The following is a 23,448-nucleotide window of genomic DNA, read 5'->3' on the forward strand; positions in this document are numbered from 1 at the left end:
AACTTACATTTAATTGACAAGATCTACAACTCAGAGGCCCTCATTAGGTTGTATTCTAAGGGGAAGCATAACAAACATTTTGTTAAACAGCCTAATTTTGATAACATGTCTAGATATAAGAGTGATTTTTGTTGGTATTCCATGAAGGATATAAATTGTTACAGCGTCCTTACATTGTGCTTCTTGATAATAAAATACAAGTCAAGCAAAAGGACACAACTGGTAATATTTCAAATATTGATTCTTTGAAATTTTTAATATTTTAACACAGCAAGGTGGGCCCATTGTACCTGAAATGATTTACATAAAGAAATACTGATAATTTAAGATTTGTCAAATATTTGTGGAGCTAAATTTGTAGTGAGCCAATAGATGTTTTTTTGCAAACTGATACAGCTCATTTAAAAGTACCCATTCTGCATTTCTTCATAAACATCTTACTTCTTCTGAAAGTTTCCAAATTCAAAAATTATTCATAATTCACATTCTTATGTTCCAGAACATTGGGTTCTTAAATAATCCTTATTTCCAACACTGAGTGCAATAGCTTTGTAGGTAAAATTTTAGTGACTTCAAAAATGCTGACTTCTATTAAAAGAGTTTGTAGTTTGTTAATTATTAGATTTGTAAACTTCATTTTTAGCAACTTTTGGCAAGCTCAGGGAATCCCTAAGGAATTAAAAATTAATTTGCATGAAACAGTGCCTATAATTTTGTCTTTTTTCTGGTAATACAGGTCATAGCTGAACCAATTTGCTCTTTTGCTTGTTTTCATTGTTTTCAGAGTTTGCTATCTTTCATCATGTTTATTAATGTGTAATATCAGATTCTGATTTTTATTCTTATGCTTGTCTATAAGCATACAGAACAATTCTCGTTTAACCATCGAAAGTCAACATCTCTGTGTTGTTGGTGGCGAGTCTACATTATGTAGTCAACTTAATAACATCTCTCACAGTCTTATCAGTCAAAATTTAGAATTATTCTGTGGATCAGTCCCCACCTAATAGTTAAATTGCCAACATCTCTGTGTCACTATCAACCTCCAAGAAGTACTGTTATTATCTGTAGTCAATAATACAATATGAGCAATGAGGTGTAACTAAAATTAACATCAAGCTATTTGATAGACAGAGCCTGACTGTTGAGAGTATTGTAAACATGTTGCCAGTCTGTCAAAACATTCATAGTGTAGGTGCTGACCCATTATATATAAACTGTTAAAACTATTGACTGCAAGTTGATCATCACTATTTTACTAATGGCAATAAATGTGAAAGGACTGCAAATAGTTCAGTGTTGTGTTTGTTGTTTAATAAACTAGTTTCTAAAACAAATTGTAACAAAAAACTGAAGGAACAGCAGAACTACTACCAAGGAAAAGCCCAGGTCAGTAACCTTACAAGCAGGGATAAAAGACAAGGAATGAACAGTTATTTACAACTTGTACTGAAACTACATTGCAGTTATAAAAATTGGAGGACTTGAAGGGGAAGCAGTAGTTGAGAAGGGAATGAAACAGGGTAACATTTACTATTAAAAACAGTCTTGATCACGATTTATTTATCAAGGTGACCAGTTTCGACCACTACTGTGGTCATCTTCAGACCATTGAGTAGGAACCTCTTTCTGTTGGAGAATCAGTGATTCCTGCTCAATGGTCTGAAGATGACCACAGCAGTGGTCGAAACCGGTCACCTTGATAAATAAATCATGATCAAGACTGTTTTTAATAGTAAATATTTGTAAGACATTGATCACTGCCTTTCCCGTAATGTATTCAAAAGTAAAACAGGGTAACTGCCTATCCCTGATGTTATTCAATCTGTCCCTTGAACAAGCAGTAAAAGAAACCAAGAAGAAATTTGGAAAGGGAGAAGAAATAAAATTTTGAAGTTTGCCAATGACCGTAATTCTGTCAGAGACAGCAAAGGACTGTGAAGCACAGCTGAAAGAATGGATAGTGTTCTGAATATCAACAAAAGTAAAACGAGGGTCACAGAATGTAGTGGAATTAAATTGAGTGATATTGATGGAATTACATTAGGAAATGAGGAAATAAAAGTAATACACGAGTTTTGCTATTTTGGCTGAAGTGGACATCTAATGCCGACTGGCTTTAGCAAGAAAAGCATTTTTGAAAAAGAGAAATTTGTTAGCATCTAACACAAATTTATGTGTTAGGAAGTCTTTTCTGAAGGTATTTGTTTGGAGTGTAGGCTTGTATAGAAGTGAAATGTGGACGAGAAGCAGTTCAGACAAGCAGAGAATAGAAGCTTTTTAAATGTAGTGCTATAGAAGAATGCTGAAGATTAGGTGGGTAGATCAAATAATCAATGAGGGGTACTAAATTGAACTGGGAAAAAAAAAAAAAAAAAAAAAGACACCATCACTACACAACGGTATCAGTTGATAGAACAAGCCCTTAGGCATCTAGGAATAGCCAGTTTGGTAACTGGGGGAAGTTTGGAGGGTAAAAGTTGTAGAGGGAGACCTAAGCAGGAATAAAGAAGCAGGTTAAAATGGATGTACCCTGCAGTAGTTATTCAGAGATGAAGAAGCTTGCATAAGATCGGATAGTGTGGAGAGCTGCCTTAAACTAATCTTCAGACCACAGCAACAAGAAATAGCTACTAGAGAACGACTTAACTTTAGAAGATAAAAGTGAATGAGCTGTTCCTAGCTTTTGGAACTGTTAGTTCCTACCTCTTGGAAGAAAAAGGGATAGATTTGGGAAGGAGTGGCAGGGCACTCAGACCCCCAGGCTGAGAGGGATCAACCCCCCCCCCCCCCCACACACACACACACCTCTAAGACAGCTATATTGTGCCAGATGAATACACCATGACAGGAGTGCAGTTCTACTGGTACACTGTGGTTAGTGCTTGTATCAGGTAGAGTGCGTAAGGGGATAAAGATGATGTGGAGTGGGAAGAAGGGTTGGAGGAGTGTGGTGTATGGCTCGAAGGGAGACAGCAAGTTCATACGGTAGGAATACAACACATCAGCTCTGGTTAGTTCAGGTGGTCCATGACGACGATGACAAGTGGATTGGGAGACGGCAGAACAGAGGAAAGGGAGACTGTGGAGAAGAGGGTATGTGCCGAAAGGATCTAAATGACACAGTTGTAAAGCAGCCATTGAAATCAAGCACATTGTGCTCAGCAGCACGTTTTTTCACCACTGTATAGCTAACTCTGCTCTTGGCCTCCCCAGTCCTTCTAAACTGGTATTCTGTTGCCCACCCAACCTACTCAATATTCTTGTCCTTCACTACACCACACACAATCCCTTGCTACATTGCCATATCCCTGTGGAAGACCCAGGTGCAAGATCTGATTCACAGGCTTATCCTATCCAATCACAGGGAGGGATATCTGTAACAGCAGCCAAGCCGTATATCAAATCAGTTGCAATTTCTGCACAGCAGTTTATGTGGGCATGACAACCAGTCTACAGCCAACCCAAATAATAGGTCACTAACAAACTTTGATAGAGAAGAGAGTTGACTACCCTGTGACAATAATGTTGTTGAGCACAACATTCTCGATTTGAGTGGCTGCTTCACACAACCCATGCCATCTGAATAATTCCCTCCTGCAGTAGCTTTTCTGAACTACATAGATGGGAGTTATCCTTGCAACATATCCTTCACAGCATGACTAATCATAAAGGTAGGGACCTCGGGGTAGTGGTAACGGTCTGGGAATCTCATACAGTTTGCCAAGGTTATTGCAAAAGTTAGGAGAATGACTGTGTATAGTGTGTGAAGGAAGCAATGGACAGATTATCTCATTTCAGGGCTTAACTTAAAGAAATAATAGCCTTGACATAGTAATGTATTGAGGCATTTGTGACCTGATAAGTCATGGGTGACAAGGGGGTGCTTCTCAGTTGTTTGGAAGTGGCAGCTATATTTGTCAGAAGGAGACAACCCAGGAGATTTGTCTGTGGACAAGATCTGTGGGGTAATGACAGGTTGATGAAAGCCTGGGAGAGCTTGTTGTTCAGGTGTTAAGGGACTCAAGTGTGTGTGCGTGATTTTACAGGCACTCAATAGCGAGGTTATTGGCACCCTAGGGGCTCACTGTCAGAACAGATACACTTATCAGATTCCTAGGCTGCGGGAAAAGGAATGTTTGATGTGGAAGGGGTGGCAGCTGTTGAAATTGAGGTACAGTTGATTATTGGTTGGTTTTATATGGACTAAGATTTGAATATGTGCTTCAATAAGGAATAGGTCAATGTTAAGAAAGGTAGCTTTGGATTTGACAAAGGACCATGTGAAACTGAGTTAAGAGGAGAAGTTAAGCTGATGCAGAAAGTGGAGGAGTTCTTTACCATGAGTTCAGATCATAAAGGTGTAACCAACAGATCTATACTAAGCCAAAGGGCCTAGCTTTTGGGTGTCGAGAGATATCTTTACCACAATACGGGTGATCCTGATTCCCTAGATTCATTTTTAGGTATTGCCCTTGAAGGTGACGTAGGTACAGTTATGGATGAATTTGTCTTGGTGACAATAAATGAGTTTTAGGAAGACTTTCAAGTGGGTTTTGGGAGAACTAGTGTTCAAGGACTGAGAGACTGTGTATATGTGGGATGTTGGTGAAGAGTGAGGTCACGTCAATAATGAAAAAGTAGTTTAACTATAGTGATGAACTGCATTGTGTAAGCTAGTTTTGTATTGTATCCTTATTGATTCACTCAATCATTCAGTTACAGTAATTTACAAGAACATAACAACAGAATGCTCAACAGAAAAAAACCATTTAAATTGCAAAATAATTATGTCGATAGCACCAAATACGTAGAATAAATATTGTCTGTTATCTCAACAAAATGGAAATTAATATTATTTGGATTTATTGGAATATCTGGGCAAAGTATAGGAACCATATTTTCACAGTATTTTTTAGTTTATTTGTGAGTTTTAAAGTAATATGTTGTTTCTATGGATAGTTAATTTAATGACAAGGCATGTAGATGGTACCTATTTTTAATACTAAAATTTCGATACTTGTATGGGTGAGTGAAGTGAACAGCAATTGGAAACAGCTTTGTGTAAGTGATTGTTTTTCAGTTTGTTTACGGTTATATAAATTATTGATCAAATGTTAAGTTTAATTTAAATAATTGTTGTATAAATATAAACCGACATTCAATAGTAAGCACGAATAGTTTGTCGCACAGACTAATGCACATGAAGCTTCACATTTAGGTACAGCTACTGACTGAAAATGACATGTTAGCTTAATTTGACTTTAAAATAGTGTAAGACCTGGCATGCAAATAGACTAAGAGCTTATATTGATCTAATAAATAGAGCTTTCATTGATCTACTGTGAGTTTTATTGAACACATATTTTAGCAGGTGATTTTTTTCTTTGTGGAACTGAATGTTTTAATTACATGGAATAAAAGAAACAAAAATTGCCCATATGTTACAAGCACTGCCACACTCTTGCCACAGAAGAAATTCATCTATCAGAAGGCAGTATGCAATCCAGGCACACTTTCATATGACCTCAGCAGCTGGAAGAAGCTATATCAAGGCTAAGTAGCTGACTTTACCACCTGCCATTTATTCTCCCATTCTTCTGGCCACTCTTCTCAATGACATAAGATCCTGTGACTGAAAAGTGATATTAATGACTGTAGAGGAATGTAAATATTGTGCTACTGTAGATATTACTGTGGTCACATGACATTCCATATCTGCTAGTTTATTTCCTCTAATTTCTACATGCCTCAGTACCAAGCAGAATGTCTGCTTGTGTGTGTGTGTGTGTGTGTGTGTGTGTGTGTACCAGCATCTTTTTTTTTAATATATTTTTCCCATATATCAGTTGGCACAGCTTGGAAGCTACATGGGGAGTCAATGACATTGTATGTAAGCACCATATGCTGATGTTGAATATGAATGTATATGCTGCGTATCTGATAGACTGAAAATTATGATGTAAACTTTTTTATAAAAATCATCTAAAATACATATATGAGTCATTTATGTCTGTGTGACATGTTGATTCATCTGGTATCCTATGGTCTAGGGAGAGAAAATAAATACTATGTGAAAAACTATCACTAAGTTGGCAGAAATAATGTAAAAAGACTTCATAAATTGATAGCAAAAAATAATGTTGCAGTGAATGCTTCACAGCACATTAGCAGGTGATCTGGATCCTGTCTCCCAATGCCTGCACCTCAGAACTTTCATCAGCACTTCACTACCTTGTTGGCGTGAATGTGATTCCTCCTTGTTACCTCATGCTTCTCATAAAGAAACCAGCATCTGTGCTGAAGTTTAGTGTTAAACAGTAAATTATTTGAAGCATGGGAAAGAATGATTTTACAGCGACACAGGTGGTTTCTGTCATTTTCTGGACAAATTTCTAGCCTAGGCAATGAATCTCATTTAGATTTCAGTACTGCTGGTTATCCTCAGGGACATCACAGATCTTACTCAGTGACCATCATTAACATCTGACCAATACAAGTAACCAGAAAATGATGAATTAACTTTACCTGAGTTCTGTTGTTATAGATATTTCACAAACTTTTCTGTTCTTTTCTTTGTATAAGACAGTACACCCTCATATGATGTGCATGGAGAATAATGAAAATTCTTACGGCAAGTGTGAGGGGCCCCTTAACAAATATGACTAACAGGAGGTATTGAATGGATGCAAATGGCAGCACGAATCATTACAGGTTTGTCTGACCCATGGGAGAGAGTCATGAAGAGGCTGAAATAACTTAACTGTGCGATGTTATAAGATAGATGCAAACTGTTCTGCAAAAACCTACTTAAAAAGTTTCTAGAACCAACTTTAAGTAATGAATATAGGAATATATTACAATTCCCTGCATATCACTCTCATGGGGATTGTGAAGACAAGATTAAAGTAATTACAGCATGAATACAGCCATTTAAGCAACTATTCTTCCTGTTCTCCATATGTGAATAGAACATGTGAAAGCCACTAATAAATGGTGCAATGTGATGTACTCTCTGCCATATAATTCACAGTGGTTTACAGACTATAAAAATAGATCTATGGTAGCTGTTTCAGCATTATTTAAATTCATACACAGAATCACTGCAGTCTTATGTTGTTGTGTGATGCACACAAAATTACATTTTGCATCCCACATCAGTGTAATTGGCACATCAACATAGTTCACTTTCACTTTGATGCAGTGTTTTATAACTATCTGATACACAGGCAGTTCATCAATAACCATAAACTGATGCACACACAAGATGAACAATTTTCGTAACACTGTGTGTAACTAAAGAAACAATTACAGGTTTATATGGTATCCTTACTAATAATTACAGTTTTACACTCAACAGATTTTTCAATAGTCTTCCAAAAGCTTCCCATTCTGTTCGCAACAGTATATTAAAAATTGTTTTTGCAGAGTATTTTAATGCAAAAGCATACTACTCCATGTAAGAGTGTGAGGAAGCAGATTTACGTGACATGCAGTTCCAACTAATTGCTTTCATACTAAGTTTTAACAAATCAATGGTTAAAAGATTCCTGCATATATAATTTTCACATTGTATGTAACAATGAGTCACTGATGTAAATGTCATAACATTTTATTTACCACATCTCTCAGCATTACAAATAAATATTTACATCAATAATATGTTAAATGTTCTGAGGTCAGTAGACTCTACTCTGTTCTAACACCTTTAAAACAATATTTATCATGTCTCAAGCCAGTATAAAAACAAGTTATGAATATACAAGGGAAGTTCTGGCAGAATATAAACACTTCTGGAGTAAAAGCGATCAGTCATGAACTGCAGAAGCACTGAGTCATCTATAAACAAATTTAGCTTTAGTTTTTTTTATGTAAAGAAATATTTTCTTAAAAATTTTCATTCCCTATTACACTATCTTAGGGGTTGAGATTCCAGAAAAACACATTTTTTTAATTTCTAACCAAGAAGTCAAATACCAGTGCCATAGGTGTAGCCTTAAAATCCTTTTGTAATTACTTATTTTCAAAAAAACTTTCACCACTGTTTTACCCCCTTAGTGGTTAAATCTCCAAAATGCTGAAATACGTATTTTTTATTTTCCGACTGAGAAACCAAATACCAGTTTTTGCAGTTCAATCTTCAAATTTCCCTTAACAGCAACAGACTTTCAAAAAGCCTTTCATCTCCTTTTTCACCCCCTTAGGAGGGGAATTTTGGACAAGCCCTTCTTAAACGATGCCAACAGTGTCATATCCAAATTTTGAGTTTCTATCCTTAGCAGTTTGGGCTGGGCAGAGAGAGTCAGTGAATGAATATAACACTATTTATCCCCTCAGGGATTGTACTTCCAAAACCAGTGACATACATATGTTTTATTTCTAACAGAAAAGTCAAATACAAATTTTCATTGATTTATCTTCAAAAATGAAATTTTTCCATAATAACTTTTATACAGTTTTAAAAATGATTTCATAATAAAATATTTTCATAAAAAATCTCATCCCCTATTTCACCCCCTTAGAGTTGGAATGTAGAAAAATCCCTCCCACACCTTCTACAAATTTCAAGTTTCTATGCTTAGTGGGCACTGATGAGTCAGTCAGTCAGTCAGGACACTGCCTTTTATACATAGAGATTAATTTTTAAAGCTAAAGAGTGCTGGCACTAATTATCATGCTCTGTGTAAGCCTTAAAAATTTTCATTCCCTATTGCATTAGGGGTTGAGTTTCCAATTTCTTTCATGTGTACCCATTGGTGATTCAAAACTTCTGCTTTTCAGTGAGTGGTCCCTTTACCCCTTAAGTATTTAAAAAGTAACTTATTATACATGTGTCTCTCAATCACTGACAGTCCCCTTCTGACTTCAAGTAACCTTGTATTCTGTGACCCTGTGAAAGTCTTTGATTGTGTGAATTACAAAAGTCTGTTTGCCTAACTGAAGTGTTGCGGTACCCCTCTTGCATGGGTGTAGTCCTACTTGCACAACAGAGAGCAGAGGGTCGCATTCACAGACTGTATTACAGACATGAAACTAACCTCACAATGAGGAAAAATAACATGTGAAGTGCCACAAGGGGGGATATTTAACTCATTTGTTTTTAATCTACTTCAGTAATATTCCAATTACTGGATTTTCCATTGTTTAATTACTTTAAAAGGCAGTTCAAAAACTGTAATTTTGGTGATGACACAAGTATACTAATCAATATCCCACACTCAATCTCAATAGCAGATGGTAACTGAACACAGCTACAAATGGTTCACAGATAACAATTTCCACGTCTAAATCTTGCAAGCACTCATACTATATAATTTCCAGCTAGCAATGATGATCTGTTGGCAATAGAAGTAGACATTAAAGATCATACACTACTTAAATGATATTCATAGTTTAAAATTCCTTGGGGGACCAGATGGATAGCAGCAGATAAACTCAACAAGAGGCTCAGTTAAGTGTCTTATGCCCCTAAAGCATATCTCATTATGCTGACCTAAAGACAAGAATCTGAGTTTACTAGCATATTTTCTCTCTGTTGTCTTATGGAATTATCTTCTGAGATAGTGCACCTAAAGTAAATAAAGTGTTTGTTCAGCAGTAAGAATATTATGAAGTAGATACCTGTACATCTTCCAGAAGCCTTTTGAATGTAAATGGATAGATAAAAAAATCTACTCACTATGTGGCAGCAGGGTAACACGCACACACAAAAGGATTTAACTTTTACAAACTTTCAGAGCCAGTGGCTCATCCTCCTGGCAGAAGAGTTGGAGGAGAAGGAAGAGGGGTGAAGGAGGGCTAGAGAGGTTTAGGGAAAGGGCAAGAGGTACAGTTCAACCCTCTTCCTTCCCCTCCTAAAACTTGTAAAAGTTAAATCCTTTTGTGTGTGTGTTTCTCTGCTGCTGCTTGATGAGTAGTTTTTATCTATCCATTTACATTATCTTATAAATAACTGGTTACTTTCATTGTTATAGAAGCCTTTTAAAGGATCTTTGCCGAAAAACAAAAATTGGTAAAAGTGAACTTAAGGTGTACTATGGGGTTTCCATTGCAAGCTGTTGTTGGCAACTGCTGGCACAATGAATGATGGGAAGAAAACACGACAAATTGTGAGTCAATTGTCAGAAGACAATCAGAATGATCGTTTTAATTTCCTACAGTTTGTAAATAAAGTTAGCTGGTATTTCCTTCTGTTGGGTTACAATTTAACCACATTGGCAGAATTTTTGGCATAATCAGCAAAAAGACATAAAACTAGATTACTGCAATGACAAACATTATACCTCAGGTTATGCTACATTCAGTCTATTACAGTGACCATATTTGTATCATGGAATTCATTGGCTTCGCCAGCTCACAACCAACTTGTCACCTTCCAACCAAACATACGTCTCGGGCTAAATTATAGGTCAGTTAGCACATTTAGTTTTCTCCCTACTCTCCATATCAGACACAAATAAATTTGCATACTCTGCCAAAAGAAATCATTAGATCCAGCTACTCTCATTGGCTTCTGTATACTACCATCCGATTCGCTACAACCAACAGAAACAAACTGCCAATGGCGGCATGCAGCGGAAGAGTCTGGTACACTGTAAGTGCACTCCAGTTTAAAAATAAGTTTCTGCTAAAGTGTAATCTACACCATGACAACAAATGCAAGGCAAAAAAATTTATTTTATGTGGACTCTTGTCTCTTTGTCTAGGGTTCAAAAGGGAGTCGTGTACTCTCGTGGAAAGATATCCAACAACCTCCCATCCAACAAAGTAAGACATTGGGATTCCCTATGAATTCAAAAGAAAATTAAAAACATATTTCATTAGCTGCTCCTTCTACAATTTATACAGAAAACAGGTTAAGTTTATATTATTTCCTTCTTTCTTGTCAATGTACACCTCGAGTCATTCCACATTCCTTAAGGTTTTCTTCCTCAATGAGATGCAGGAAACATGATGGGCGGGTAGGTATATGAATGAATCAACATTAGTAGTAGTATTTCCAAATTCCACAACAAGGAAACACTGCTGAATCCAATGCCACATTATGTATTTGATAACACTTACTGGCACAGTCAATCAACAAAGATGGCTTGATTGTATGTACCTACGACTACGGGCATTTCACCAGATCACTCAACAAAAGCTTCTGCTACTCTTTCACAAACTAATTAAAGCATTTTCTGACTGCAGAAGAGAACCTCTCAGAAATTTTTTCTGTCTTGCATCTAGAATTTCCCCATATGGTGGAAAATTTGTCAACAAGTTTCCAAAGCACATTAAATGTCATATAGATAATGCGGTAAAGTTCAAGGCTGAGTTAAAGTACTATCTGTTGGACAATACTTCACCACCATTGAAGAGTATCTTCACAGAAACTACTAAATTTAATGTTTTATGTAATTTTTCATAATCAGAATTACAACTGTAATCCCATTAATTTGTAATAATTGACATAATGTCATCAAGTAAAACAAAAGTGGTTCTGGCATACCCCAAGGTAGTGTTCCAAGCCCTTTGCTGTTCCTTATCTATATTAACAATTTAGGAGACAACTTGAGCAGCCACCTTAGGTTGTTTGCAGATGACGCTGTTGTCTATTGTTTAGTAGTCATCAGAAGATTTAGAAAAGATATCTGTATGGTGCAACAACTAGCAATATACCCTAAACCACAAAAAATTGTGAGGTCATCCACATGAGTGCTAAAAAGAATCTGTTAAACTTCGGTTACATGATAAACCAGTCAAATCTAAAAACCGTAAATTAGACTAAATACTGAGGAATTACAATTACGAACAACTTAAACTGGAAGGAACACACAGAAAATGTTGTGGTGAAGGCTAATCAAAGACTGCGTCTTTTTGGTAGGACACTTAGAAAATGTAACAGACCTACTAAAGAGGCTGTCTACACTACACTTGTCAGTCCTCTTTTAGAATACTGCTGCACGGTGTTGGATCCTTATCAGATAGGATTGCTGGAGTACATTGAGAAAGTTCAAAAAAGGGCAGCATATTTTATATTATCACGAAATAGGGAAGAGAATGTCACTGAAATAGTGCAGGATTTGGGGTGGACATCATTAAAACAAAGGCATTTTTGGTTGCAGTGGAATCTTCTCACGAAATTTCAATCACCAACTTTCTCCTCCAAATGCGAAAGTATGTTGTTGGACACTGACCTACATAGGGAGAAATTATAATAAAGTGAGGGAAATCAGAGCTCGCACAGAAAGAGATAGATGTTAGTTTTTTCTGCACACTGTACGAGTTTGGAATAGTAGATAATTATTGTGAAGGTGGTTCGATGAACCCTCTGCCAGGCACATAAATGTGATTTGCAGAATATCCATGTAGATGTAGGTATCAGCCGCCGTAGTATCCATGAAATAGGACTAACATCATTCAGTGTTGTAGTCTCTGCTGCTTGTCCTGGTTAACACCACTACAGCAAGCCCAAGCCATTCCATAAGTGACAAAGTATTGCTTTCAGGCAGACATATTCAAGTAATTTCATATTTTTATTCAAGGTGTTAAATGGGTTACACTGTAGAGAAAGCTATAAGGTTGTGGCTGTCAACTTACACTCAACTGGTGTTATGAGATGCACCACATTATAGCTATGGTAAAAGATGTTCAGAGCTCACAGTGATACAGGAGTTGGGGGAGTGGTGGACTACAACTGGAAAACAAATATCACATGAGAGAACATAATCTACCATTAAGAAGAGTTGCTATGTGGGAGCAACACCTTGCATAGCAATGGAACTTTAGGTATGAAATACCAAACGTACTTTGAGTCTACAACAAAGACCATTCTAAGTGTAATTAGCTACATAGTTTTCAAATAATTGTGTCCGTTCAAACTAGAGCAGTTGTTACCACTGTAAATGGCCGAAATTGTCATAGTGGGTTTTATAAATAAGTAATTTTACAGGCTATGTCCTCTAAAATATGTTTGAAATGGAAGAATGCACCCCCCCCCCCCCCCCCCCGACACTGTGCCTAATAGTCTCTAGTCCCTGCACATCTCACCAGACAGTACTCTTCTTTCCCCCACCCATACCCTGCCATCCCTCCCCCTTTCCCACCCCATTACAGATTGCTATTCACGTGAAAGTCGCTTTCCATTGGTAGCTTTTTTTTTTTTTTTTGTGGTTTTAGGGCGCAAAACTGCTTCGGTCATTAGTGCCCGACCCCATCCATTGGTAGCTGCTGGTGGTAGCAGTCATGTGTGTGTGGAAGGTATGCTTGCTTGTGTGAATGTGTGTGTGTTTTTTTTTCTGAAGAAAGCTTTGGTTGAGAGCTATAATGTGTAACAGCCTTTCTGTTATGCCTGTCTGCAACTCAATGGGTCATTTTTATAGTGAACTGAAATCTGTAACTTCTCCTTAAAATGTTTCTGCTAATGCAGGTTGCCCACAAAGTTCTTCAAACTTTTTCTTTACTCCTGCAGTCCATCACTCAGCATTTCCTCCCCTTGTAGTCTTCTCAGATTCACCTTATCCTTCACTTGGTTTCTCCATCTTCTTCTATCAGTTTTTTTCCATATTCTGTCCATTCTAGGGCCCTTCTTTGTAGTCTTTTTTTCCCATTCTTTTAATGTGCCAAAATCATTTCAGCCTGTTTCTCTGAATAGTTTCTTTCATAGGATTGATCTGAAGCGTGTTATGTATTGTTCCATTTTTATCCTGTCCCTTCTCGTCTTTCCCAAGATCCTTAGTAGAAAGCACATCTCTGTTACTTGTATTCTACACTCTTTCTTTGTCCAGGTCCAACATTCTGACCCATGGGTCAAAACTGGTGACAATACGATCTGTAAAGTAATCAAAATAAAATCCTCCTTGCCATAACTGAACAGGGTAGGGAACTTAATACATGGTCAGTGGAGCACAAAATCAGTATAATAAGCCAATTATTTCAATCAGCCTCCATCGTTGAGAAATATCCATTATACAACATGGCGCCGAGTGGGGATCGCGAGTGTGTAAAGTCCGGAAAAAAGTGTAAAAATAACGAGGAAAAGTGTTTATCGTGCAGTATAGTCAGTGTGTATTGTGAAAACTTGTGCATGCCATGCTACGTAATAAAGAAAGTCGCAGAAAAAATCTGTGGAACCACAAGAAGTAATAAGGAGAATTACACATGTGGAGCATCTACATCGTCTTTCGAGGAAACAAGTGTATTATTAAGTTCGGATCCCTGCCACTGCAAGAAACGTGCGGTTAAAGGTGTAATGTGCACGATATGTAAAACTGTGTTTCATTATTCATGTGTTAACGTAAATCCTAAACGTAAGATTTGGTTCTGCGCAAAATGTAGCAGAGAAGATCCTGTGCAAAAACTTAATAAGATGGATTACACAAACAATATCATTGCAGTGTTAGTGGAAGAGATACGCGTTTTACAACACGAGTGCAACAAATCCCCGCAGCTGAACACAACGGGCGTAAATAAATCACACAGTGAACTCCACTCAGGAACCATTAACTATAGTAGCAAAAATATAAGTCATAACTTGTGTAAAAAGTACGGGAGAGTAGGCAGTAATGGCGTATGTGAAACAAAGTTCCGTTCTTGGTGTGCAAAAGTTGATCCGTCGCCGAAAACACACAAAAATTCATTGTCAGAAAGGAAATATGATACCAATGTCTACAGGGCCAGACTAAACCCACCTATTCAATTACGAAACAGATACGAAGTGCTAAGTGAAATAAGTGATGATAGTGCTTCAGAAAATATATCTGAAAATACGCAGGTACATGTTTCAGACATTGCTCCTCCCCTGAATAGGCCTACGTGCAATTCATGTCAACATATGCCTAGGTCACAGCAAAAAGTACATAATCACATGGGAAAACTGCACATTCTAGCTGATAGCCATGGGCGCGGAATAGCCTCTCTTGTTAATGAGGCATCAGTTGTGAAATCTATGAGTTATGTCAAGCCTGGGGCTTCCCTTTCGGAGGTAATTAAGAATGTTTACACAGATGAAATTATCAAGTTGCCTTCAAAAGACGTTGTAGCTTTGTTTGGTGGCTCTAACGATGTATATAAAAATAAAACCTCTAAAGCCTGCTCAGAATTGAAAAAGCATCTGGCTCTTTTGTCTCATACAAACATTCTCTTTGTCAACATTCCACATCACTATGATCTGCCACGCTGGTCTTGTGTGAACAAAGAGATTAGTGCTGCTAATGAGAGTTTTTCCAGTATATGCAGTCAATTCGAAAATGTTTGTGTTGTTGATATTAGTGGCATTGGTCGGAGATTCCACACTTCTCATGGCCTTCACTTGAATGGCCTAGGGAAGAAAATTGTAGCACAAAAAGTATTGGATGAAATAAAAAGGCACCAGCAAACACCTGCAGCACCATCAACGACAGTAACAGTAACACCACAAAAATCAATAACAGCAGGTTCATCACAAGTAGCAACAACAACAGAAGCAACAGCAACAACAAAATCATCACCATTAGCAGCAGTAAAATTACCACAAATGGTCAAACCACAATCAGTAACTGCAACTAAACCTTCGGCAGAAACAATAGCAAAACCAACAGATACTTCAACAACAGATCCACCATCAACAGTAATAGTGCCAATAAAAGAATCAAAGGCAGCAACAGCACGAAGAATCCTGTCAGCACCACCACCACCACAACCACTACCACTACCACCACCATCACCTCCAGCCACAGAAACAGCAGCAGCAACTGAACTAACAACAGTAGCAGCAGCAACAAAACCATCAACAACAGTTGCAGCAACACAACACTGCCTAGGGAGGAGTCAAAGACAAGGTACATCTACATCATTAAATAAGGATTTTTTATGGCTTCAGACAAAGAAAAGGAAAAGATTGTGACAAATCAGCAAGAAAATTTGCAGGTAAGTCACAACTACTATGGAAAAAGCAGCACATTACCAGGTAATGACAAAAGAAAAAATACTTGCAAAACAGTCAGGATAATGTGTCAGAATATTCAATGACTCAGAAACGAAGTACTAGATCTAGAAGTAGCTTTAAATAATCTTGCTGATGTCTCTTGTATTTGTTTATCGGAACACTCGTGCAAGGCTAGTGAATTAAGTCTCATAAATATAAGCAAGTTTAATTTAGCATCACATTATTGCCGAAGTGTTTTTAAAAATGGTGGGGTATGCATTTACTCTAGAGTAGGACTGCAGTTCAAAGTGAAAACAGAATTGGACCATATAAATATAGAAAAACATTTTGAATCATGTGCCACAGAGTTAAAAACTGAGAAGAAGAATGAAAAACTAGTTGTCATTACAATATATAGATCTCCACTGGGTGACAAAAACATATTCTTCAAAAAAATAGAAGCACCACTAAACACTTTTTATACTAATGAAGTGAAATTATTTTTATGTGTAGATTTTAATATTAACCTGCTAATTGAAAGTGATGAAAAAAGACAGCTTTTGAGTATAATCAGCAGCTTCCACATGAAACCACTCTTTACAGATGCCACCAGAATAACAGAACTGTCATCTTCTCTTTTAGACAATATTTTCACAAATACGGAAATTCAATCTATTGTCTGTAAACCAACACGGCTTTCGCAAAGGAATGAGTACAGAGTCAGCCATCACCCAATTCATTGAAAATATTGTAACGGGGCTAGATAAGAACAACAGTACAATACGAATAAATTTGGACCTCTCAAAGGCATTTGATACTGTCCAACATGATATCCTGCTAGACAAATTAGAATATGTCGGTATACGAGGAGTAGCCAAAAAGTGGTTTCAGTCATATCTCCATAATAGGAAACAGGTAGTAGAAATTGCAACAACAAACAGCAAAAACCAAAGTATTGTTTACAGATCGGATATTCAGACTGTGCCAATTGGGGTACCGCAGGGGAGTGTTCTAGGACCTCTCCTATTTCTTCTTTACATAAATGATATCAAGATTCCAGTAAATGTTACTCATATAACCCTGTCTGCAGATGACACAAACATTGTGGTAACTGACTTAAACCAGGTATTGCCAACATCTGCAACCCGAGTTATAGAATATTTGCAAAATTGGTTTGAAGTGAACAAATTAACCATAAATATCTCTAAAACTAATTATATCCATTACAGGAAAGCAAAGTCACACTCTGATCTAGATCTCAGAATACAAAATAAAGAAATTGTGAGAGTTGCTACCACAAAATTCTTAGGTGTACATATAGACGAAAATTTAGACTGGAAATCCCATATCCTGTATCTCTCGCATAAGTTAAGCTCTGCTTGCTTTGCTTTACATGTTATTAGCTTTGTATGTATTAGGGAATGTAGCAGAGCTGTTTACTTTGTTTATATACATTCTGCTATTACCTATGGCCTCACCTTCTGGGGTCATAGTAAGAAAAATCTCAAAACCATCTTCACTCTACAAAAACGAGCTGTTAGAATAATTACCAACAGTTCAAGGCTAACTCCTTTAAAGCAATTATTTAAACAGCTGAATATTCTACCCCCACCGTGCTTCTATATACAGAAAAGCGTAATTAATGTAAAAAGAAATATTAACAATTTCCAATCCAACTCGGATCTACACACTTACAACACAAGAAAGTGCAATGACATTCATATAAAAAGAGTTAACACGGCTTTGGCACAGAAACAAACAAACATACAAGGAAGCAGATTGTATAACAAACTACCGGTAAAGATAAAAGAAATAAAAAAATTGTCTTCATTTAAAGAAGCAGTATTCAAATTTTTAATTACCAACTGCTATTATAGTGTGAAAGAATACCTGGAATAGCTTCATACTAAACAATTATATTTATGTACTCTGCGCCAATAGAAATTTTTATCTGACTGTTGCTATGATCTATAATATGTACAAAAGTGCTAGACTAAATATCAACTGTGTATTCCATGTAAAAAGTCTTTCTCATACATCAATGTAAATAATCAAAGTTGTACATGCTATTTCAATGTGGTCTGATGTTATGTAGTCTACTATGCACATCTGTATTTTGTATAGTATTGTTCACCCTATATGTGTGTGTGTATATATATACTATGTATTTTTTGACGAAATCCATGCAATGTACATTGTCTCTGGATGAATATACTACTACTACTACTACTACATAAAAATCTCCTTTATCTCATGAGTAATAATAATGCATTCACATATGTATGCATACATGTTTTCACATTCCATCTTAGATTTTCCATAGACAAATTTAGTTTCTATATAGGGCTTAAGCTTGATTTTTCAAATTGGTAGTAATGTTGAAATTACACAATATTACTCACACAATTATCTCAAAGCAAACAATAATATATACTGTGTTCAAAGCTAATTGCTTGCTATTATATGGTGATTACTTCAAGCATTGCTTCACTCTGTAGTAATGTTATTTCATCACGGCATGTGAAGCAGGACATGCATTTTAGTAATGATCTTTCTGTATTACATTCAGTTGTCCAGACCTATACAAGCGCATATAATGTCAAAATTAAAGATGGAGTGGAAATAACCAGACTATGGAATGACAACAGGTAATGTAACATAAGATAGAGGAAAGTATCTTTCTCCCTCTGAACCACTGAGACTGGAATGCACTATAAAAATTATTCTATATAATGACACGAAATAAAAATAAATGTGGAGGCCTATTAGACTAAAATTATTCAGCATAAAAAATTTCAATGCTCAATCACATGATTTTCCAGTTTTACCTAGTCCAAATTACAGTTAATGAATGGTCATGTAATGAACTCTAAACCAGAACTATATAAAGCATATAAAAAGGTTAGGCCTAGTAATATGGAGTGTTGTTAATTTAATTAAACAAAATTTACAACAGTCCACTACATCCACATTTCACGATGTCTCAATATCTGGCAAAACAATAAAAAATAGTGGACAGAAAAAGTTGGAAGATTCAATTGCAGTGATAATTGTGACCAACAGTGCTTTATTACAATCGATTCTACTTTATATGATTTCATAAACTTTATGTATGGTTGTCACACACAAATAATCTGAAAATAAATAAGTGCACACAAATTGAAATTTTATTCATCTCTTCTTCCATGTAAACTTTTTCCTAGCCTTTTCTTGGCCAGGTTTCTTCCTTTCACGACGCCTGTAGTCCCTTGTTAACAGTCCAGCTAAACGCATTTTTTCTAGCATTTCTTCATCTACAAAACTGCGTAGCCCCCATGCTATGCCCCATCTTATTGCTCCTGCCTGTCCAGAAGGTCCTCCTCCAGTTACAACAGCTTCTACGTCCACTTTATTAAGCATTCCAGTGAAAATAAGGGGGAAAAGAAGCTGTTCGCGTTCTTGGGTCAGTCTGAAATAATTAATATCGCAACCATTCACCTGAAACTTCCCTTCACCTGGATATCTTATCGTGACTTCACCTCTTGCAGATTTGCGTAAGCACTGTTTAACAGTTACAAACTGCTTTCCATCTTCACCTAATTCGGGTTTCGGTATTTCATAATTCCTTGTCTGCATTATCAATGGTTTTCGATACTGGAGAATAAAGTCCTTTTTTAGAAATGAGTATGGATGTTTTAGTAGTCTATCCATTGCAAGTAATAAACTGTTATATTCTGTGTCATGTAAACGTTCAACAAGCAGTTTTTCTAGGCTCTCTTTCGGCAGCCACTCTGTTCCTGTAACGTCCAAAGCTTGATCACTTTCTGGTTTAAAATGTTTACGTATCATCCTGTCCTCGTGTTTATTCAAGTAATCCAGATTGCTTACAATATCATGGAGCAAACCAAAATAATTTGGCTTTCCAGTATAGAACATAAAGTGATACGGACGTCCAGTTTCGTCAAACTCCGCTGCTTTTTTCTGAGGAAAAACTTCTTCTGGAGGTTTCATAATGGGTCTTGCTTTTGGGTCGAATAATCCTGATGGAAACAGATACTGAATAGCATTATCAATGTCCTCTTGTGTAAATGTATCCGGATCTTCGCCCATCATGTTAGCCAAATGCCGTTTACCTAATTTAAATTCGTGTTCTTGTTGTTTCATGAACTCATCATGTTTTCGAGCTCTTTCCAAGTATGCTTTCATAGCTTTGCTGATTTTTTCTTTCTTTTGTATATCTGGAGAACCAGTTGCACTTAATGTTTTCATGTCTGTACTATATAATGATGCGCTGCTCACGCTATAAATTTTAACACAACATACAAATTCCTGCTTGACATAAATAGGCACGATTCCATGCCACAATCTACGTAAAGCCGATGCTTGGCGCACTACAAACGGATTCATGTTTTCACTGTCAAAAGTTTTGTATGTTTCTTTGTTAAATGGAAGCACTTGAAGATCTCACACCACTAAACCGCAGCATACTACACTGAGAACACATTATCTTTTTTCTGCACTTGCATTCAAATATTTACGATTACCGCCGTACTCACAGTATTATCACAGTCTATGCTATAACAAACATCTTAACCCGTTTTTGCCTGAGAAGTTAAATCCAAAACAAGGGTATCAGTAGATAATACACTCACCTTCGTCTTTATCGAAGTAAAATATTTACGTCAAGAATGATCGAATTTCCAGAGATCTTTCGCGTGCGATCAGTGTTGACTGTTGAGTCTAGCCGTAGCACCTGTCAAGTGAAGGCGTTCAGTTGACATGTGTATTCTGTTATTGCGAATGTGTGGCAAATGTATAACTTTACCGATCCGTCACTGTTACCAGATGTTTCCTGCAATGCAATATGCAGTGAAGGTTATGAAGTAACTAATTTAACATCATCAGATGCACAGGAAAGGCGAAGAGGCTTTATGGTTTATAATGCTGTAAAACCACCGGTTGAAATAACTTTGCAGTTCATATGCAAAATTAATTTGAGTCATATTTGTATATGGCCGACAGTCGGCAACCAAAAGTCGTGTGGGTTTGAAATAGAGATAAAAGACAGCTATGGAAAAGGAGTCGATGAATTTGTCACAACAGGAAAGCGCAGCTTCGGCGTAGAACCTGGCATAGTGTTTTTTAGAAGGGACTGTCGTGATAATGAATTATCAGTTCCAGCGCAGTTTGTTAAACATCCTTTGATAAACAAACAGAACGCACTTTCCAATTCAGACTGCTTGAAAATCAAGATCTATAAAACGTATAACTCAACTCTTGCAGCATTGGGACGCATTGAAGTGTGGGGAACGGTCAGCGGTTCGTGTAGTCAGTCGACAAAAGAAACAGTCAGGAAATTGTATAGCAAACGGACAGACAGGAAACGTACCGAAATTTCAGGAAGTTGTGTGAATTTGTGCAAATTACAAGGTGAAAAACATCACGCAGTCCCTGCAGACGCAAGTGGATTAGTCATACCAGACGATTTTAAGGACGCAATTACGTTAGACATAATGAGTGTTCCAATGATTTTACCAAGTGGAAAAGTTGTGGATCAAAGCACACTAGAAAAGCATGAAATGCATGAAGCCAGATGGGGCCGCCCACCAAGTGACCCTTTCACTGGAAAACTGTTTTCCAATAACAGTCATCCAGTTTTAGCTCCAGCATTAAAAGCAAGAATTGACAAATTTCTTATAGATAATGCACATTGCCAGGAACTATTTACAGTAGCTCGTACCAGTGGAAGACGGGAGACACACAGTTTAAGTCAAAGTGCATGTGCAGTTACTAACAAGGACACTGTTGCAGTTTCAGCAATCAACACTGCTGCTGTTTATTTACCAACCAGTTCTAATGATTCCACCTTTAAGGTCTGTTCTGAAAAATCTGATAGCAGCAAACATGATAAAACTGATAGGCCTACCAACAACACATCTATCACCATTTGCAGCGAAAATTTTTTAAAAACACAGAAAAATAATGAGGAGGGACAGAAGAAGGGGGAAGGAAAAGGAAGTGTGTCATTTGATGAGATTTTGGAATCAAAATTAAATGTGGCTGTGAAGTTAGCATTAGCGAATCGTCCATCATTTGTAAATTGTGATAAGCCTGCGAAACGTACAAAAACTGCATGCAGTGATTGTGATGGAATCCAGCTTCTATACATTTTGTCTTGTAAGCATTTGTTTTGCAGGCATTGTCTTTTTAAAAAAGCAGCACAAAAAACTATGATATGCTCCATTTGCAAATTTCATTATACACATACTGATCCATGCAGATATCATGTAACATGAACTGTTTATTTTGTTATTAAATTTGTATTCATGAATTACAGCATTTGTTTTCTGCCAGTATGATGATAATTTAACCTTTGATATTTTACTTGAACCTCGAGGTAAGTCACGTTTAGTGTTTAATGTGTAGTTGTGTAATAGATTATGTGGCATTAAATCTCTACTATTTGGTTGAAAGTACACAAATTGCATAACTGTGTAAATGGTGTAAGGATTTGTCTTTCACATTTAACAGTATTATTTTTGGCCTGAAAATATACGGTTGTGCTTCGCTAGAAATTGTTTTTTGTGAACCCTTGTACGATTAAGGAACTTTTGGGATGGGAAACTACAATAAAACATTAGCAGAGAGGAGAAACTATATCAAATGATTGTGAATGCTTCATGAAATACAATGTTTAATTGCTAACAGTCTATCTGTAATCCATGTGCCATTACGTCATACTCCGTGGGCCTGGTTGTGGCCCATAACCATGATGTAACCCAGGACAGAAAGATGGTCAGTGTTGTTTGTAATATCATCTGTCATTTTTTTATTGCAGATCTAGATTTCAGCTAACAGTGCCGCTATCATCAGTGACTCAACGTAATTATAACAACACACATTCCAATGTAACTGAGGCATGTACAAGCATTAATTGACTTTCTGCCCATGCAGCATTGGTTGGCATAGGCTATATGATTTAATCTGATCATCATGTTATATGGCTTCAAGCTAACTGATTATTCAATATAAATAATTTCTACGATTTTGCATGAACTAGTTTTTCACATTGGTAATTGGGCAATAGCAAGGAGAATTTCAAAATGTTATTGTGTAAGTAATTCTGTACATATTAGCAAAATATATAACAACTTGTTACAAAAACTTGCATGGTAGCTACTCCTGCAAACAAATTTGTGAATTGTAATTGTTATACGCAGAACTTGAGAAGCTTTTGGTTTCTCTCAGACTGTAACCATCACAATATCTGATAATTTACTTCTAAATCCATCAGATAAATGTAAAAACCATAGTCAGTTAAGCATCTGATTGTGATGGTTAAATGGTAGCAATAAAGCATCCCCATACAAACACTTGAAAAATTTTTGGCACTTCAACACTCCAAGGAATATTCCAAAGAACCTCAACTTGATCCCACAGTACTGAGAATATGAGGCTATCTCACAAATGAACTTCAAATTAACAAAGACTTAAAGCACTTTAGCAATACTGGTGTTATACATATAAGTAATTTTGGTTGAGAGTTGTTTACCAATTGCAGCATGCACCTAAACTGGTCAGGT

At 36.7% G+C, this 23,448-nt stretch overlaps 3 protein-coding genes across 3 annotated transcripts in view; 1 reads left to right on the top strand and 2 right to left on the bottom strand.

The window, feature by feature from the left end:
* The window catches only part of LOC126175716 (uncharacterized), a 69,201-nt gene extending 48,559 nt beyond the window's left edge, over positions 1–20,642 (bottom strand). The window contains exon 1 of the mRNA XM_049922648.1: positions 20,518–20,642. The gene's annotated coding sequence lies outside the window, so the exon portion shown is untranslated. The remainder of the gene's footprint in view (positions 1–20,517) is intronic.
* On the bottom strand, positions 18,934–20,463 carry LOC126175713 (28S ribosomal protein S9, mitochondrial). Its single transcript, XM_049922646.1, has one exon. It carries the CDS (start codon positions 20,270–20,272, stop codon positions 19,058–19,060), a length of 1,215 nt encoding a protein of 404 aa, XP_049778603.1. The 5' UTR covers positions 20,273–20,463; the 3' UTR covers positions 18,934–19,057.
* On the top strand, positions 20,579–23,233 carry LOC126175712 (RING finger protein 37). The gene has a single exon (XM_049922645.1). The coding sequence runs from the start codon at positions 20,677–20,679 to the stop codon at positions 22,159–22,161; it is 1,485 nt and encodes a 494-aa protein (XP_049778602.1). The 5' UTR covers positions 20,579–20,676; the 3' UTR covers positions 22,162–23,233.
* The last annotated feature ends 215 nt before the right edge of the window (positions 23,234–23,448 follow it).

Source organism: Schistocerca cancellata, chromosome 3 (assembly GCF_023864275.1).
Source record: "Schistocerca cancellata isolate TAMUIC-IGC-003103 chromosome 3, iqSchCanc2.1, whole genome shotgun sequence".
Classification (NCBI taxonomy): domain Eukaryota; kingdom Metazoa; phylum Arthropoda; class Insecta; order Orthoptera; family Acrididae; genus Schistocerca; species Schistocerca cancellata.

Bases quoted from the DNA above. Each gene is read 5' to 3' on its own strand.
- LOC126175713 (XM_049922646.1), bottom strand. From the start codon at position 20,272: ATGAATCCGTTTGTAGTGCGCCAAGCATCGGCTTTACGTAGATTGTGG.
- LOC126175712 (XM_049922645.1), top strand. From the start codon at position 20,677: ATGTATAACTTTACCGATCCGTCACTGTTACCAGATGTTTCCTGCAAT.